The sequence below is a fragment of the Anas acuta genome, chromosome 3 (genome assembly GCF_963932015.1).
Source record: "Anas acuta chromosome 3, bAnaAcu1.1, whole genome shotgun sequence".
Lineage (NCBI taxonomy): Eukaryota > Metazoa > Chordata > Aves > Anseriformes > Anatidae > Anas > Anas acuta.
In genome coordinates, this window is record NC_088981.1 from 74,491,078 (window position 1) to 74,510,418 (window position 19,341).

Sequence of the window (19,341 nt, forward strand, 5' to 3'; positions counted from 1 at the left end):
TAACTTTCCCCTATATGAAGTATGGTGTTAGAAAATGCTATCACATATTTAGAAAGTTGTTCCGCAATATGAAGAAAAAAAAATCTATAGGTTGTCTTACACAATCCTAAATCTTTTATTTCTAAATTTATGTCAATATTTGATTATACAGGTTACAAGGTATTAAAAAATCTGAAGGCTAATATAGAGTTGTGTGTAAAAAACTTTATACAAAAATAGATTCCTCTCCTCAACATAAAATGTATTTGTAATGCTTTACAATTAAGACAACGCTTCTAAGTACATGAGGTTTCTGTAGCGCTGGTCACAGAAACGGACAAGTGAAAAAAAAAATCAGCTATAATGGTCTAAAATGTGGTGCTTCTGTTTGAAAATAAGCATTGTTTCCAATTCTGTTAGAGAGATAAGGTGGTTGAATATCTAAAAATAAATAAATAAATAAATAAGGCTTCTAGAAAAATGTGTCTTTCCTACAGAATATAACAAGACACGTTTTCAAAACATAAGTAGAAACTCAGCCATAAAACTACTGGGATACTTTTGATGTCAAAAGTACTGTGCATCATGCTGAAAATGTCTTTTAATGATAACAATAGGGTTAAAACTTTCAGAACATATACATAAATATTTCACATGAAGTGTTTCACAATATAATATTTGTAATTTATTCTCAACTGTAAATCCTGTGCTTTCTGATGTATCCTGTTACAAGAACACCTCAGAAATTAGCTTACTGTTTAGTATATAGCCCACTAAAATCTACTGTTCTTTCAAGAAACTTTCAACATAAGTCTGCCTCTTTAAAGCACACTTTTAAAGAAGGCACACAAACAAAATTAATCATTAAAGAATGTGTTTTAGTGTTGTCTATATTACTTCAATATTTCTTGCACTTTATGTACAGATGATCTTGCTAAATTACTTATAAAGTGGTTTTTAGAAATATTACCTCTCCCTTTACTACAGGAAAGATACAACCTCTCTAAAATGAAGTAGATAGTATCAAAGAAAGATGGAGAACCCTGGTATCAACTACAGTGTAACTGAGAGAGAAAAATATGAAGATTCTACTGTGTACCAGAGAATGAAATCATTTCAGCCTTGGGGCTGAAATGAGATTGCATTATCAAGTCAAACATTTGCTTTCAAAAATCATTGCTACAGACAAAAAAAAAAAAAAAAAAAAAAAAAAATTATTAAAGGGAAGTTTGGGATAAAAAACAGTACAGTTTATATTTATTATATATAAACCATAAATACATATACTATGATATTATATAATATATATATTTAGAAAAAAAATAGTAAGAAATTTTAAAAGGGACTACTACGAAAAATCTTAAAATGATATTTGAAGAATGACATTTGCAGGAACTGCTGATTTACTGTTCTGACTGTTTTTGTGTTTGTTTTTTTTTTTCTGTTACAGAGAGAGTCAAAGTTATGACATAATTTTATATTTATCTGAGCATCTGGAGTCAGTTCCAATTACTTAACAATGAAAAGGTAAATATAGAAGGATTTTTTGACAAGAGACTTTTTCCTGCTTGTCTGTGTTGAAGAAAATAGATAAAAAGTGATGTAAAAGCAACAGAGTCCTGTATATCAGATCACTTTATAATTTAGCAGTCATATTGAGGTCCTTAAATCTAAAAACTTGTTTCCAAACATATTCAAATCAGGGACTCTAAATTATGTGATGTATCTCAGGGATTTTTACTTAGCATAGTTAAAAAATAAATATTCTAGTACCCTATTTCTAAGACTCTAAACTACATCAAGTAATATGTTATTTTTTTTTTAATATGTAGAGGCCCATTTTAGACATCTATGATTAACATGGGCAGCTAAGTACTCAGTTTGTGATTAAGCCCCACAGCAACAAATGAAACATGCTAACAACATAAAATGTATCGGCCCCTTTCTTTGTAAACACAGTACAAATGGGAAAAGGCATTACATAAACTTGCTAAACTCTGAATGTGTAAATAAAAGGAGAAAACTAGCTAATATACCCAATACTTGGTGGCATAACAAACTGGAGACAGAGCATGGCAATGCAGAAAATTAATATTGAGAGCCCTCATCACTGATTATTCTTCTGTACATGACAAAGTTATATTATAAGAATATGAACGTAAGAACATTTTTGTGACTTTTGACAATTATTAGTAAGAAAAAGATTATAACAATTGCCAAAAAAATCACAAAAGTTGACATGTTACCTGGCTATGACAAAGAGCACACAACTGACACCCAAGTAAGCCAGCAGAATATACATCCAGATATCAGGGGAGAGAGGATTCAGGAAGGAGAAGACGCCCGGGTTTGTACCATTGGGCTTGCGGTACAAAATACTTATTCCAAGAGTCATAAATGGCTTGGAAAAGTCGATGACTTTCTCTCGGACATAGGTAATTGCCAATGGTGCAACTGCAAGGTCAGCTTTCTGTTGACAGAAATAGAAAAAGAGAAATAGGCTGTAAGTCAGAAGAAACACGTTGAAGCAAAAAAATCAGATTAGGCAAACTCAAACTTTATACTGAAGAGGTTTGTTCTTGCACTAGTTAAGCTGAAATTTAAAACTCTCCTCTAATTAGGGAAACCAATTTATTTTACTTCTTGTTTGCTAAATCAATATAGCAACATTTAAAGAGAATTTTAAAAACTATTAAAGGTATAAGTGAAGAAAAATGTTACATTTTGCAGAAAACACGAACATTATCACATCTTTTTAAACTTCTTAAAATGTACATAACAATGTATATCTTTATGTTGTCACTTCTTCAGTGAGCTCTTAAGAAACTAATATACTTGTGAAGCAGATACATATATGGTTGTGCCAGCATAAAGCAAGGTCAAGGAAGCAGTTTTGCATATTTTAATGTAAAAGTACTGGTCCAAAATGGAAAGCATTTTAGAATGGGAAGTGCTACAACTAAAAAGTTGTTACATGGAATAAGTTCTAGTAAGGTATGACTGTCCTTACCAGTTTTTGGAAATCATTAAAAAAAACATTTGTGGATAACTGACTATTAAACAGTTGCACCAGTTAAAATGAAATCATGCAACAGAATGCCTTTTGCCAATTTACTTTTAGTTTTAGTTATTTATGACAATAATTCATAGGAGATTAGTAAATGTTCTGTATCACTTGTTATTCAAAAAGTAATGGAAATCAATGTCAAGAAATCTACAGCATTTACATTTCAATCAACAGCTAACAGTTCAGTTAACAGCTGTTAAAAGCCTGTACATACTGTACATTTGTGTATGAGCACACATGCATGTGTGAAAGTGGGAAGTTCAGAGTGTGAAAATATACAGTACAATACTTAGCCAGCTGCAGACTAAGATTTCTTCATAAAATGTATATAAATACAGGTACATAATCACAGAGATGGTATAGCTACTTTGAAATAATGTTATTCAAATAACCCAGCTGCAGATAACACCATGTTCAGAATGTTCATCGTAAACCAAGATTAACAGTTTTATTCCCAGTAAAAAAGGTATAAATTCAAATATTTAAATATTTTATTTTGCTCACATTGTATTTTATATATTGTACAATACTCTCAAATCCACACAGTTAGAGCACTTCATTGTTCCATTTTTTGTTGTTGTTGTTTACTTTTCTTATGAGCATTTATCATATCATCAGATCTATTCTGGTAATGCACTGTTATGTAAAAATGTGAAACTCTGTTGACACTGTTCATTTAATTTAGTAAGGGCTCAGTGGTCAAAAACACCACACACTTCATTTCCACTGTTATTCAGAACTTATTCAGAACTTAAAGCTTGCATATTATGGATGATATTCCAGATGATGCAGAAAGAAAATAGCAGAGCAAGAATATAAAAATAACTTGAATTAAAAATTACAGGGCAACTCAAGTTGTGTTTGAGCAACACAACTCAAAACTTAGACCAAGAGGCAAGTAGTAGACCTTAGTCTTAATCTGAAACCAACTCACAAGATATTGTCAGAAGATACATCTGCCCAAAGATACAGAAAACAGATATTTTGGAAAGCTATTGCCAGTTGTGGATTTTGGTCTTAAAATTTGAACTGAGCCTTCATGAATAATAAACCATTTATTTTTAAAAATACTGTAGGAAATCCAACCCATGATTATTAGATGAAAACAAAGCAGTATAAAAGTGAATGTAAGTTTTAAGAATCTCCGGTGGAGCAAAGCTCTAAGGAACTTGCAGATGAAATAAGAAAAATAACATAAGAATAAATAATGCATGTTTTATATGACAGAACAGGACAATCAGATAACCCAACCTGGGAAGCACAGACCAAAAATACAGATCCCTATCCTGATATCCTAAGATCTTCAGAATTCAGAATGAACACTTTGTGACTGCAATAGCCAAGGGGGACATCTCTGCCAGTTTACGCGACTAGACATTGCCTTTTAAGATTATTATTTTTTTCTATTTCATTTTTTAAATATTTAATCATGCCATTGTCATTTCATATACTTTGTCCTATATTCTCTTAATACCTCCAAAATCTGTGGAAAAAATGTGAGGGAGCAGGTAACAACAATTTTGCTTGGCACTATTGTACAATCTGTGGGATGAAGAAAATATTTATATAAATAAGTTATTTGGTTAAATTCTAACTCCTTAAATTAATTGTAAATATTTGTTAATAGCAAGTCCTATATTTATTTTAAGAAGGTACAATATGATCACTGAATATGACCAGTTCACTTCAGAGAATGACAGAGTAATTTACATCCAAAGGGCATGTGGAGCTCACCTAAGTTCACTTACAGTTCAAAGCAAGACCAACTTAAACGTTCAACCAATTAACATCATTTCCTGACACTGTGGAAAACAACATACAAGAATGGTTTCCTAGAACTTATATTTCATAAAGCAATTAGTATAAACAAAAAGCACCAGATGAAGGCAATATATCTTTGTGTCAAAAGAAACAAAAGGAAAGAGAAATCATTTCTTTTGATAGGAAGAAACCTTTTTCCTTTGAAGTATCTTCATGATTGCAGTATCTCTGAGGGCAGAATTCATAATTTTAGATAAAATACAAATAAAAACAAAATAAGAAAAAAATGCATTTACCTTATACTATTCCACATGCGGCAAGTCTAAATTCTAAGAATGATCTACGTATTCAAGGTGAAAATCATTTTTATTTTGGCAACTATCTTTGTCAATCTGACTACGTTATTGAACTTGCAACTCCACAGATATAATAATATCAGTTCCACTGTCCAAACAGATAACAATATTGTACACCTGAAGTCAAATAGAGGACAAAAATGTGTTAACAAATGGATTGATTTTGCAAAATACACATGCTGTGTCCTGCCTAGCGTTAGCATTTTTTCAGATATAATCTAGCAGTGACTATAACGGGGACATCTTTTTGACTTAGGGCAAGACTGAATCAGGGTAGATATTAGGCAAAAAGCAAAAAGGTGCTAGAATGACTGACATCCAAATGTAATACTGCAACACTAAATCAATTGTGCTATTTAGATACACAATATCTCTGACATACTCAATTCTTTTGTCAACTATTTCACCAATAATTGAAAGTAAGAGAAATAAGGGGCCAAGTTTCCAGAATTGCACTACTAGGGTCTCTTCTACAATGGAGAAAATATGAGTAAGAGAATTCTCTTCATGTAATTTCTCAGGATGAAATGGAGATGAATGGTATACAATTAGAATGTTATCAATTTAAAGGAACACAAACAAATGAGTACATCCTAAAATGGATTTCTGATAAGTTCCACAACAAAGAGTACTTCTCTCACTTTACAACAGAACCATGCATGGCTATATTTTAAAGGAAAAAAAGCTTTATCTGAAAGATAGTCCTAAATAACACTTATTCTTTACCTTAGAGTACTTGAGATTAAGACCTTTTTATGGCAGCATCCAAAGAATGGTGAGGATAAGCTAATTGCTGAAGAGAGAAATTCTGCACCAACTAAAGGTTACAATAGAAATTAGAAACAAGTAGTTCTGACAAGGACCTTCCAACACAAAACACAATCCCAAGGAAAATGGAAGTATTGCAGCAACACAAACAGTAACCATATGATGGAGTTGCACGCTGCTACATTAGATGGAAGAGACTGGAGAAAAGCACTAATCAATAAAATCTTACTTTAATTACATCAAGTGTGAGGAAATCAGAATCCTCCATTCACCTCATCATTCAAAGATATGGCATGATAAACTGAAGAACGGCAGTCATACTGTGTCCATCTTGGTAATTTTTCAGAGAGGTTCTCTAGCAAGGAAGAGAATGCCCAGGACAAGGAAGAAGAAACAGAATTTATCATACTCTACAGCACAAGGTTCAAAGTCAGATGAACCACTGAGAGCTATTCCCACCCTGCTTTATTAGAAGTGCATCAGATATACATTTGAATGGTTATTTTTTTTTTTTTCCAATTTTCACACTCCGTCATGAAGGGTAATAATATTTTTTCCTTTCATATTATCATATGCACACAGAATTACACATACTCTTTACTTCACAGCTGTGGAAAGTTTTTCCTATCTTGCTGCCACGTGCAGTTGTAAGATGTTCTCTCACCAGCAAACACCTTAAGGCATATGGGATTTACTCCTATAACAGAAGCCCCTATCAGAATGATTAGACTTTAATACATATATATAAACATATACCCTGAGAATCTCAATGAATCTTGAAATTCAGGTGTCTTAGGCTTTAATTAGAATTGATCAGTATTATAAAATAGTATTTAAAAAAAAAAAAAAAAAATTAGAGAACTCTGTACAATATGAAATAAAAACTGAAGTGTTTTCATATTACATATATTTTCATAGAATATCATACAATTGTTTATGTACACTGTAATTATAAAAGAATGGCTCCTGCTGTACGTATTTCATTATCCAAAAGTATTGGCACAAAACTATGAAAGAAAATGTTAGCAGTTATTTATTCACTTGATTCAAATTTAACTCTGTGCTACCTAGGGTGTATGTAAGCTATCTCATTTGAAAAACATTTTATATTTACTTAAATTCAATAAAGATCATCCAAGTATTTGGTTTGGGTTGTAAGGGACCTTTAAAGATCATCTAATTCCAATGCCCCTGCACTGGAAGATATAGGGACACCTTCCAATAGACTGGGTTGCTCAAAGCCCCATCCAACCTGGCCTTAAACACTTCCAGGGACCTATCTACAACTGGGCAGCCTGTTCCAGTGCCTCACCACCCCTATAGTATATAATTTCTTCCTTATCTAAATCTTTCAGTTTAAAACTGCTATCCCTTGTACTATCACTACACGCCTGGTAAAGAGAGTCTTGTAGTCTTCCCGTAAGTGCTAGAAGGCTGCTATAAGGTCTCCCAAGAGTCTTCTTTTCTCTAGGCTGAACAACTCTAAATTTCTCAGCCTGGCTTCAAAGGAGAGGTGCTCCAGCCCTTTGATTACATTCATGGCTTTCCTCTGGACCCACTCTCTGTTGTGGTGGGGGCCCCAGACCTGGTGTAGTACTCCAGGTGAGGTCTCACAAGTAGAGTGGGAGAATCACCTCCTTCAATCTGCTGGCATGCTTTTTTTCATGAGGCAGCCCAGGATACAGTTGGCTTTTTGGGCTGCAAGTACACATTGCTAGCTCATGTCAAGTTTTTAATCCACCAGTACGTCCTCAAGATTGAGTCTTCTACTAAATGCTGATCTCAGTCTACTGATCATCAGTACCCAATCTGTACTGATGTTTAGGATTGCCCCAATCTAGGTGAAGGACCTTACAATTGGCCTTGCGGAACATGAGGTTCTCATGGGTCCATCTCTCAAGCTTGTTGAGGTCCCTCTGGATGGCATTCCTTCCCTCTGGAGGGAAATACAATTCTGCTTGGTGCCATCCACAAGCTTGTTGAGGATGCTCACTCTCCAAGAACCAGGCGTTATTTAAATGCTGAGGATACCAGTATAAAATTATTAACCATCAGCTTTAATAAGAACAAAATTTTCCCATACTGTGCAGATCCCATCTGTGCAGAGGCTCCTCTGCCCTCCCATGCAATGGTGGCCTTTTCAGGAACCTGCTAGGAGGAATCCCAAGAGAGACAATCCTGGAGATTAGAGTGTTTCCGAACTGGCTGATTTTGAAGAATCACCTCCTCCAAGCTCAAAAATTGTCTATCCCCATGTTCAGGCAGTCACAAATGGTTGCAGGAGGCCTACATGAGCAAGGAGCTCCTGACAAAACTTAGATGTAAGAAAGAATACTGCACGTCAAAGCAGAAATGGGTGATCCAGGAGGAATGTAGCAACACTATTTAAGCATGCAGACACAAGTTTAGGATAGCCAAAGCCCATCTGGAGTTGAATTTGCTGAGGAATGTCAAAGGCTATTACAAGTACATATGCAGCCAAAGGAAGACAAAGGAAAATGTGGAACTGCTTCTGAATGACGCAGAGAACTTGGTGACAACAGACACAAAGGAAGTCAAGCTACTTAATTTACGCTTCACCTCAATCTTTACTTTTAAGAAGATTGATCTTCAGACATCCCAGATCCTGAAACTAGTGGGCCAGTGTGGATCAAAGAAGCCTTAATCCTGAGTAGAGGAGGAACAGGTGAAAGAACGTGTAAACAAACTGCACACAAACAAGTCCATTGGACAACTAACAGAATGGGACACCCATGAGTGCTGAGGGAGCTGACTAATGTCCACCACTCTCAACTATCTTTGAAAATTTGCGGAGATGAAGTTCCTAAGGAATGAAAGAAAACAAATGTCACTCCTGTCTTCAAGAAGGAGGGTTTTAGAAAATACAGACTGGTCAGCATAAATGTCATTCCTGGGAAAAGCATTGGAGGAAATTCTGAAAGTCATACTAAGAACAAGATGATGCCTGGGAGTAGTCAGCATGGATTTATAAAGGGGTAATCTCATCTGACCAACCTGATATCTTACTGCAATGAAATGACTGGTTTGGTGCATGAGGAAAGAGCACTGAATCTTGTTTATCTTGACTTTAGTAAGGTTCTTGAAACTATTTTCTGTAATGACAAATTGATAAAGTACAGACTAGGTAAGAGGACAATTGAGAATGAATGAAAACCATCTGAGCTGCTGGATTGATTAGAGGCATGAAGTCTAGCTGTAGATCAGTCACTAGTGGTATACCGGGGTCAATACTAGCACCAATATTTTAAATATATTTATTAGTGAGCTGGATGAGGGGACAGAGGGCACCCTCAGCAATTCTGTAGATGATACAAAACTGGGAGGACTGATTGATAGATGAGAGGGTTATGCTGCTATTCGAAAGGACCTCAAAAGGCTCCCAAAGTGTGCTGACAGGAGTTTCAGGAAGTTCAAATAAGGAAAATGCAACCAGGAAGAATAAACCCAGGCAACACTACACATACTGGACAATGAGCAGGAAGGCTGATCAGCTTGGCAGCATCAGGCAAAACATTGCTCACTGTTCAAGGGAGGTGATCCTTGCCATCTACTCTGCACTGGTGAGATATATCTAGAGTGATAGGTCCAAGTCTTGGCTCCCCTCTACATGAGGGACAGTGGAGTGAGACCAGCAAAAGGCTACAGGGATGAGTAAGAGATCTGCCATACAAAGAGAGGCTGAGAGATCTGAGACCACTTAGCCTGGACAACAGATGGCTCAGGGGAACCTGATCAACACAAAAAGCTGGTACAGGGGAGTATTGCATTAAGTGGTGTAGCTGATTAACAGTTACGGGTCTCGTCGGATCCAGGATACTGAACTATCATGGTCACAGATTCAACAAGAACATACTAACTGATGTGGGTCTGGTTGGATTCAGGATACCGAACTGTCACAATCATGGATTCTCCAACAACTTTACATACCCTTACTCTAGTTGTACTCAATGAGAACTATCAAGCCTAGCAACAATGCAATTAAGTGCAATTTATTACAGCAACTGGTACACAGGTTCTTTGGATTGCCGGCGATAATTTACTGTCTGCAAAAGCAAGCTAGCATGAATGAAATACTCAGATGCACAGCCTAGAAATTAACGCGTTTAAACTCACAAAGACCCTATAGAGATTTCTAAGTTATCGCGGAGACACACAGTAAAACCAAGTGTTCAAGTGTCACCCAAAAGCATCCCAATGGGGTGGGGGGAAGAGGCTCAGCCCATTCACTGATCCCAGAAGTCAGGAGGTCCTCATGGTGGTATCTTCCCTAACATCCTCTCTCCCTCAGGCCAATTTATATTATTTTCTATATTTTAGCTGGAGATTGAGTGACTCTAGTCAAGTATATCTTAGTTACGGTTTGTAAAAAGTTTTCCCGTCTCTGTTTAAAGGTATAGGCCCCGAGAAATTCAGAGTGCATGCTCAGTGAGAGGTGGTCACACCTTGGAGGTGGGTAGCTTTTTGGATGGAGGTGTGTTTTGGTATTACAATGATACCATAATGAGCAAAAGTACACTAGAGTACAGCATTTTGTCAAAAACATGACAGGTCGTCGGCTCAGGGTAGCAAAAGTGCATCTTATCAGTCTCAGTGTGCACAAGAACAATCGAGTCCCCACCTAGCCACAGAGCCTAGCCACGGTGCCTCTACTCCGCTCTATGCTCCATACTGTTCCTTAGAGCCAGCACACCAGGTTCCCCCAGTGCGACAGCATCTAAGGTTGGGAGCCTAAGGAATGCACAGGTAATGCAACTACACCCTGTCCTGAAAGCCTCTTTAATGCTGTACATTTCCTTTAATATGTGAATATTAGTTTTATTTTCCTAGTTACTTTAGGCAATTACACCACAGGGAGTGAAGAAGACCCTTCTCAGCAGTATTTAGTGAAAGGAGAAGAGACAATGGACAAAACTGAAATGCAAGAAATTTAATTTAAACATAAGAAAAAACAACTTTGCACTGTAAGGATGGTCAAACACTACAACCACTCTGGTCAGCCTGCTGCAGAGTTTCCATCCTTAGACACAATCAAAATCAAAATGGATGTGGCCCTCAAGAAATTTCTCAGATATTACAAGAAATTAATTTTTAAAATATGACATCACATCTCTTATTGCTATGTTACTGGTTTAAACTGGGGAATTAAGTGAAAAAAAAAAAAAAAGAATATGTACTTGTCTGATGGCTCCACTACAAAACAATTTTCTTACACATACCTTTAGCTGATAAATTTAAATATTTAGATAAAGAAAATAATTCAGCCGATGTTCTACAGAAAACATGGTAACAAGTTACATACAGGACCATTAAGTCTAATAATAAAATGTGTTATTTCTCAGTTCCATACAGTATGGTGAGTACAACTGCACTCTTTGGTTATACCTATTCTATTCCACTCCAGGCACAATTGAATGACACCTGAAATTGTGTTACCACTGTAATCTAAGCTGCTTTGTCAGCAAAACTCTACTGCCTCCATGCAGGTTTCTAATAGCAACTAACTTGATTAGTCCAGAGAAGAACAATGATGCTACTGTGTTTTTTTCATAACTGACACACTTTTTCCTTATTATTATGCTATAAAAATAATACAAGTGTAAACCATACAATAGTTTTGTCTTTATAATTTGGAGTTATCAAATATGATAGTATTACATTAGTTCTCTTAAGGGCTGGAAAGATCACTATCAAATTAACTTGAAAATCATCAGACATGGAACTGACAGAGCTGAACACTGCATGGGACTTTGAAAGGGCTTCATTAGTTTTCTATCCTGGTAAACTGTTAAAAACCTAATGAAGATAATTAATTACTATGCATTTTAAGAATGAATTGAGAATTTGTATATAAGATTTTTTGACAAGACACTTCAAGAATAAGAGTTCATGAGTCCACGTAACAAAAAGAAAAAAATATATATATATTTAAATGTCTTCTATTTTTAAGGAACAATCCATCATGGCTCAGACACAAAACAGTTTTCTTGTTTACAGCCTATTTTCCATACTAAAAAAAAAGTATTTCATTCAGTTTATTGTGTACACTTCTAATTAGCACAAGAAGTAAAAGCTATTTCTTCAATCTTAATACTTTTTTAACCTTAAAAAACAACAACTTCTAGCCATTTTTAAAACTGCATGGCTTTATATACATAAAGCATTATCTTACTATGTCAGTCAGTTATACAATATCCTAAGTAAAAAAAAATTCTAGCAAGTGTTTATATTGCTTCTCAGTCTCTACTGGCGTTAAGCCACACACACAAACAAAAATATACATCCATTCCTTAAAGACACATATATGCTATCATAAGGTATGCACATATATACGTGTATATATATACTTCATATATTCTCAGGATACTTGGGAAGAAAATTTGCTCATCTTTGAAAGTTAACACACATTACTGCTAATCAGGCTTTCAGAGGTAAAGAAAAAGGTGACTGTACAAACCAATTTCAAGCACTTGTGGAAAAGTTACATGACTTTCTTCCAACATACAGACAGGCAGACACAGAAAGTCAGTTTCATTTGATATATTCTGTACTTAAGTAGCATTTTTAATTTTCCTTCACATCTGTTTAATTTCTAATTTAAACAGCTGTTTAAATTTCTTAAACAACTAATATAACTTTGATGCTGCAAAGATAACAGTTCAGCATTAATATCTCTTATTTCCCCAAATGGTATGGCTGACATTGTATCTTGGGCATCATTCCCAGATGCACATTTCTGCCAGCACACCCTGAAACTGCTTTAAAAAAATGCGTTGTTGAAAGTTGACATACTCGAAAAATCCACTGTCCATCCTCTTCACTCTCTATGAAATGTCGAGTGTTTTGAAATTCTTTGTGAGCGAAAGATAAATTGCAATACATTTGAACATTTTTGCGTTTTCTTTTAGTATCAGAAACAATATTAATAACATCATTTTGTTGTGCTTTCTTTATAAATACATGATGCCCATCTGCAATCATTTATCAGCAGTCCTGGCTGTCAGGGGAGGTCCCAGTTGACTGGCAGCTAGCAAACGTGATGCCCATCTACAAGAAGGCCCGGAGGGTAGACCTGGGAAGCTATAGTTTGACTTCAGTGCCATGGAAGCTCATGGAGTAGACCATCTTGAGTGTCATCACATGGCACTTGCAGGGCAACCTGGTGATCAGGCTCAGTCAGCATGGGTTTATGAAAGACAGGTCCTGCTTAAAAACCTGATCTCCTTCTATGACAAAGTGACGCGCTTGGTGGATGAGGGAAAGGCTATGGATGTGGTCTACCTCGACTTCAGGAAGGCTTTTGACACCTTTTCCCACAGCATTCTCCTCACAGAATCACACAAAATCACAGAATCACAGAATTTCTAGGTTGGAAGAGACCTCAAGATCATCGAGTCCAACCTCTGACCTAACACTAACAGTCCCCACTAAACCATATCACTAAGCTCTACATCTAAACGTCTTTTAAAGGCCTCCAGGGATGGTGACTCCATCACCTCTCTGGGCAGCCTGTTCCAGTGTTTAACAACCCTTTCGGTAAAGAAGTTCTTCCTAACATCTAACCTAAAACACCCCTGGCGCAACTTAAGCCCATTCCCCCTCGTCCTGTCACCAGGCACGTGGGAGAACAGGCCAACCCCCACCTCACTACAGCCTCCTTTAAGGTATCTGTAAAGAGCAATTTGGTCACCCCTGAGCCTCCTTTTCTCCAGGCTGAACAAGCCCAGCTCCCTCAGCCACTCCTCGTAGGACTTGTTCTCCAGGCCCCTCACCAGCTTAGTCGCCCTTCTCTGGACTCGCTCAAGCACCTCGATGTCCTTCTTGTAGCGAGGGGCCCAAAACTGAACACAGTACTCAAGGTGCGGCCTCACCAGAACTGAGTACAGGGGGACGATCACCTCTCTAACCCTGCTGGTCACACTGTTCCTGATACAAGCCAGGATGTCATTGGCCTTCTTGGCCACGTGAGCACACTGCTGGCTCATATTCAGCTGACTGTCCACCATTACTCCGAAGTCCTTCTCCGCCTGGCAGCTCTCCAACCACTCATCTCCCAGCCTGTAGCTCTGCTTGGGGTTATTGCACCCCAGGTGCAGGACCCAGCACTTGACCTTGTTGAACTTCATGCAGTTGACCTCAGCCCATCGGTGCAGCCTATCCAGATCCTCCTGCAGAGCTTTCCTACCCTCGAGCAGATCGACACATGTGCATAGCTTGGTGTCATCTGCAAACTTCCTGAGGGTGCACTCAATGCCCTCGTCCAGATCATCGATAAAGATATTTGCAGACACCACCAAGTTAGGTGCGTGTGTCCATCTGCTCGAGGATAGGAAGGCTCTTCAGGAGGATCTGGATAGGCTGGACTGATGGGCTGAGGCCAACTGTATGAAGGCCAATAAGGCCAAGTGTCGGGTCCTGCACCTGGGGCACAACAACCCCAAGCAGTGCTACAGGCTGGGAGATGAATGGTTAGAAAGCTGACTGGCAGAAGAGGACCTGGGAGCCTAATATGAGCCAGCAGTGTGCTCAGGTGGCCAAGAAGGCCAACAGCATCCTGGCTTGTATAAGAAGCAGTGTGGCCAGCAGGGCTAGGGAAGTGATTGTTCCCTGTATTCAGCTCTGGTGAGGCCACACCTTGAATGCTGTGTTCAGTTTTGGGCCCCTCGCTACAAGAAGGACATGGAGGTGCTTCAGCGAGTCCAGAAAAGGGCAATGGAGGTCTTGAAAAGATGTTTAGATGTAGAGCTTAGTGATATGGTTTAGTAGAGGACTTGTTAGTGTTAGGTCAGAGGTTGGACTAGGTGATCTTGGAGGTCTCTTCCAACCTAGGTGGTTCTGTGATTCTGTCATCTGCAAGTCTTTCAAAATTCTTCACTCACCCCTTCTAAATAAGGAAAACCAAAGCAGAGGCTACGCATCAATATTTCTTAAGAGCACACTCTGTGACAAGTTTGGAGTTATTAGTACAATTTATGAATCCCTGATCTACCAAGCCTTCAATCAAACTTTTTAATCATCACTTCTGCAAGGAATAAAGTTAAAATAAGATCTGAATAGGAAGAAAGGAGGAGTAAAGCAAGAGTGGAAAAACTGGTACCAATCATTTTTCCCAGTACAGCTGATCATTTTTTGATCTTTGTGGTGATCAAGCATTTTACACAGAAGTACACATATTGCAGAAAGAGACAGAAGGAACAGATCCATGGCAGATCCATGGATCAGGTACATGAACAGATCCAATAAAAATAACTGACTGAAGATTTGTTCTGAAAAATGGAATTGCAGATTACCTCATTGGATAAAAAGCACATATTTGAGCAGAGAATTTTTTCATCAATTTTCTCCAGGTAATTTAATTTCTATTAAATGTGGCCAACCCCAATGACCAACCTTTTCTGAAACAGAAGAGTCAGAATAAAAATGTAGCAGCATGAAGTTACACAAAAAAAATGTACAGGTTCCAATAGAAATAAACTCTTCTATCAGGGAATTATAATATATTTCACTTATATTTCACAAATATTTCACTTCAGCAGACATATACATACAAACAACAATCCTCAATATTTTCTATAACTCTTCACAGTCATTGTAGAAACAAAAATGACTGTAAAGGAATTGTAAAGGAACACAAGAAAAAAAATGTTTTTATGAATATAGCCCTAGCCCAGAGCCCAACCATGTTCCAATTCATAATCATTTTGGAGTTTCATTTGAAACACTTTACTTCACTGAACTGATAGGCTATGATTCACTTCACTATCAATGCACTGAAAATTAATTCTAATTATTCACTGTAAAATTTCTGTCACCAAAACTTCATCATTTTATATAACCAATTGCATTAGCCAGTCACGTCCATACAGTTAACAACATTTACAAATGGGGATTACACTGGTTAGACTTAAAATATGCTCTGTATTAACACCTGCACACTGTCAGTCTCTAAAATATTTGCCTTTAATATACATTTGATTTGGCCCATTGCTAGCAACTTCTCATTTGAAATGACTCCAAATCATTTTCATAAATAGCATAAATAGTATAATGACTACAATTGAGTACACCAAAAAAAAATAAATAAAGGTATAGACTATTGCCTGAACTTCATCCATGTTTCAAATAAAATACCGTCATCTAGGAGATTGTCAGAAGACAGAGTATGGATGTTACACCAAATAAGTTTGATTCTTTGGTAATTCACTGATTGTATTTGGTAAGACTGATGGAAGGAAAAAGACAAAATTATAAAAAAAGAAGGGTTATTTTTGCATAGCACAAAAATAATTTTGAATGAAAAAGGTTAATCAGTAATGATTAAAATTGTGAGAATTAAAAGGAAAACCATAATCCCCTAACTGTACTAAACAGAAATTATGCAGTGTTAAATTAATAGGAAGGAATTCTCAGTCTTCAAGAAATTTCAGATAGACTAACAGTCCTTTATACCCCTAAGAGCAAATAATCAGAAAAAAAATCCACAGATCTCAGAGCACTTAGTGCAAAGATGCTACTATGATGCACTTTTGGAATCAAATAACTAAGAAAATTTGGGAAACATACAGGATGTGATCATCTCAAAGGTTATGATCATTTCAAAGATTATACAATTAAATTTATTAAAATTCAGAAAAAATTTATGCATTATTATTTTATGTTTTACTGTAATATTAGAAATTTTGCTGCATCTTGTTTTATTAAATGAGATGCTGTGAAAGTTCCTTGCTCTTGAAAATAAAAGATTACTGCCAATTGCTCTTCTGTTGAAAACCGCAACTTCATTCTGTCCTTTGCTTGAAATCTGTAACACACCTTTTGCCTGCAATTTAATATGAAATTCATAGATGCACTTCTCCTTTGCTTTGCACTGAATTAATAGGTGTATTTTGAACACTTGACTATACTGCTTCTGGCTTAGGATTTCTTTGTCATTTTACAGTTTTTTTATTTTCCTTGACATTTTTTCCTGGATTTCTGCAATGCTTGACACTGCACTATATCTTAAACGTGTCTTTTTTCATCATAATATTCAATCCAACTTAGGATCTGTTTGTACATTTTTATATGGGAATATAATATAAAGTCTTTATGAGAGAGTGAATATAGCTGAAATATAGTAGAAATAACTGCAAATTAAAGTGCTATCTTGTGAGTGACTATAGCTACCAATATTTGACTTTTGGTTTGAAGTAACAGTGAAGCTGCAATTGCTAATAATTCTATGGTCATGTAGGAATCCATTTTTTTGATCTATCTCCATTAAAATAAAAACAGCAACAACACAAATGGAATACTAGATGCTAGCAAGTATGGCATATCTGAATGAATTACACTGATAAATTCAGACATGCAAGACAGGAATTTGCAGAGAGCTTCTGTAAGAATATGAATATATTGTCTGCTTTAAGAGAAAAAAAAGTCTCAAGCAACAAGAGAAACATAGTTAGTTGCTTTTTAGGGAGACACCTGCTGCTGCTCATTCAACTTGGAACAAATGACATTGGAAATAAAAGGTCAGAGCACTTGAAAATGTGGATTAATGAATTAGCAATTAGAATGAAGGGCATAAAAATCACAAGTGATATTTTCTGGCATATTACAAATTTTCATAATAATTACCCTGTAGACCCCCAGGACAGATTTCAGAAAGAAATGGAACGTTGCTTTCATGAAAATAATAATCAGTGGGAGATAATATGAATATTTAGAGCAATAAACATACACATAAAAATATATTAAAGGCACTGAACATTTGAAGAATTATTGATACTTTATCCTGAGATAGAATAACTGGAAGGAGTTGGAATACTATTTATAAACATTAAATAACGTGAATTACTACCTTTGTTTAAAGAGAAAGTAATGCTGGAAAACCACCAACCAAGCTTATCAAATAAAACTGATCATTTCTGGAAACTTAGAGAAGAATGGTTCAATACAGATCAGTAATGCTTAATCTGCAAGGTAAGTAAATGTATACCCCCCAAAAAAAAAAAAAAAAAAAAAAAGCACTCAGAACCGATGGCTTTCAAATGGCCAAAGTGGTCAAGATAAGGGATAAATTATAAACCAAACAACCAAACATAAGATGTCTGAAAACATGATGACCCATCCCCGGAGGTGTTCAAGGCCAAGCTGGATGGGGTCTTGACCAACCTGATCTAGTGGGTGTCATCCCTGCAGGGAGGTTAGAACTAGATGAGGGGTCTGGAGAACAAGTCTTATAAGAAGTGGCTGAGGAAGTGGGCTAGACGATTCTGTGATATGATCTTTAAGGTCCTTTCCAAGCCTAGCCGTTCTATGATTCTATGAACAGATAAGGAGGGACATTGAGTAGCTAGAACTTACACAGAGAAGAGCAATGAAGCTGGTGAAGGGACTAGAAAACAAGAGTTATGAGGAGCAGCAGAGACAATCAGGGTTGGTTTGTTCTGGAGAAGAGGAGGCTGAGGGCTCCTTTGCTCTCCAGGTAGTTATAACTGGGAAGGAAGTTGCAGCAAGGATGGTGTCAGTCTCTTATATCAGGTGACAGGTGACAGGATGCAAGGAAATTGTCTCCAGTTGTGCTGGGGAGGTTTAGATTTGACACTATGAAGAATTTATTCACAGAGAAGGGGCTTAAACACTAGAACAGGCTGCCCAGGAAAGTGGCAGACTCCCCATCCCTTCTGGTATTTAAGGGACGTGGTTTAGTGGCAGGGCTTGGTCAGGCTGATGGTTGGACTTGGCAATCTTGTAGGTCTTTTCCAATCTATATGATTTTATGATTCTATGATAAGAAGACCGAAATAGAACCATTAATATTTTAAATATATACAGAGAGCATAGAATAAAGGGAATTGTGTCATTTCTTTTTAAAAAGAGGGTAAGCAAAAATAGAATAAAAATGTTATGATGTTAGAAAATCACATTAAAACTACAGAATAAATACATAGGTGTTTAGCTTACTATTTGTCTGTATTCACTAGTGCAGCTGGTTCAAGAAACAACACTGCAACTACAGACTTGCCAAACTACTGAGTAGTTACTCGAATGATATCCTTTGAAACATCACACCCCTAAAGGATCAGAATTCAAATCTTACATTGAATATGACAAAAGCTTTGCATACCTTATCATGCAACACTTTAGATTTAGTTGCAGCTTTATGACAGTGTAGAGCAAGTATTTGAAGGGGAAAAAAAAAAGCAACCACTCTGATATAGTTTGTCAAGAAATATAACCTAATTTTTTTTATTATAAATTATTATAAAAGTGTGAAAGCTATATAGTTGAACAGAACATTTTGTAACGAAATCTGTAACTTACAAAGATGACCTGCTAACTTCAAAATCAAGGCATATTTATAGATTCTTATGGCGAAAATCATTCCAAGAAAGATAAAACAATATA

General features: G+C 36.5%; 1 protein-coding gene across 5 annotated transcripts in view; it reads right to left on the reverse strand.

The window, feature by feature from the left end:
• The window catches only part of GRIK2 (glutamate ionotropic receptor kainate type subunit 2), a 400,442-nt gene that overhangs the window by 133,133 nt on the left and 247,968 nt on the right, over positions 1-19,341 (reverse strand). For all 5 annotated transcript variants that reach the window (XM_068677832.1, XM_068677833.1, XM_068677831.1 and 2 more), the window contains one exon: positions 2,226-2,449. In XM_068677832.1, coding sequence (XP_068533933.1) covers positions 2,226-2,449 — 224 coding nt within the window. The remainder of the gene's footprint in view (positions 1-2,225; positions 2,450-19,341) is intronic.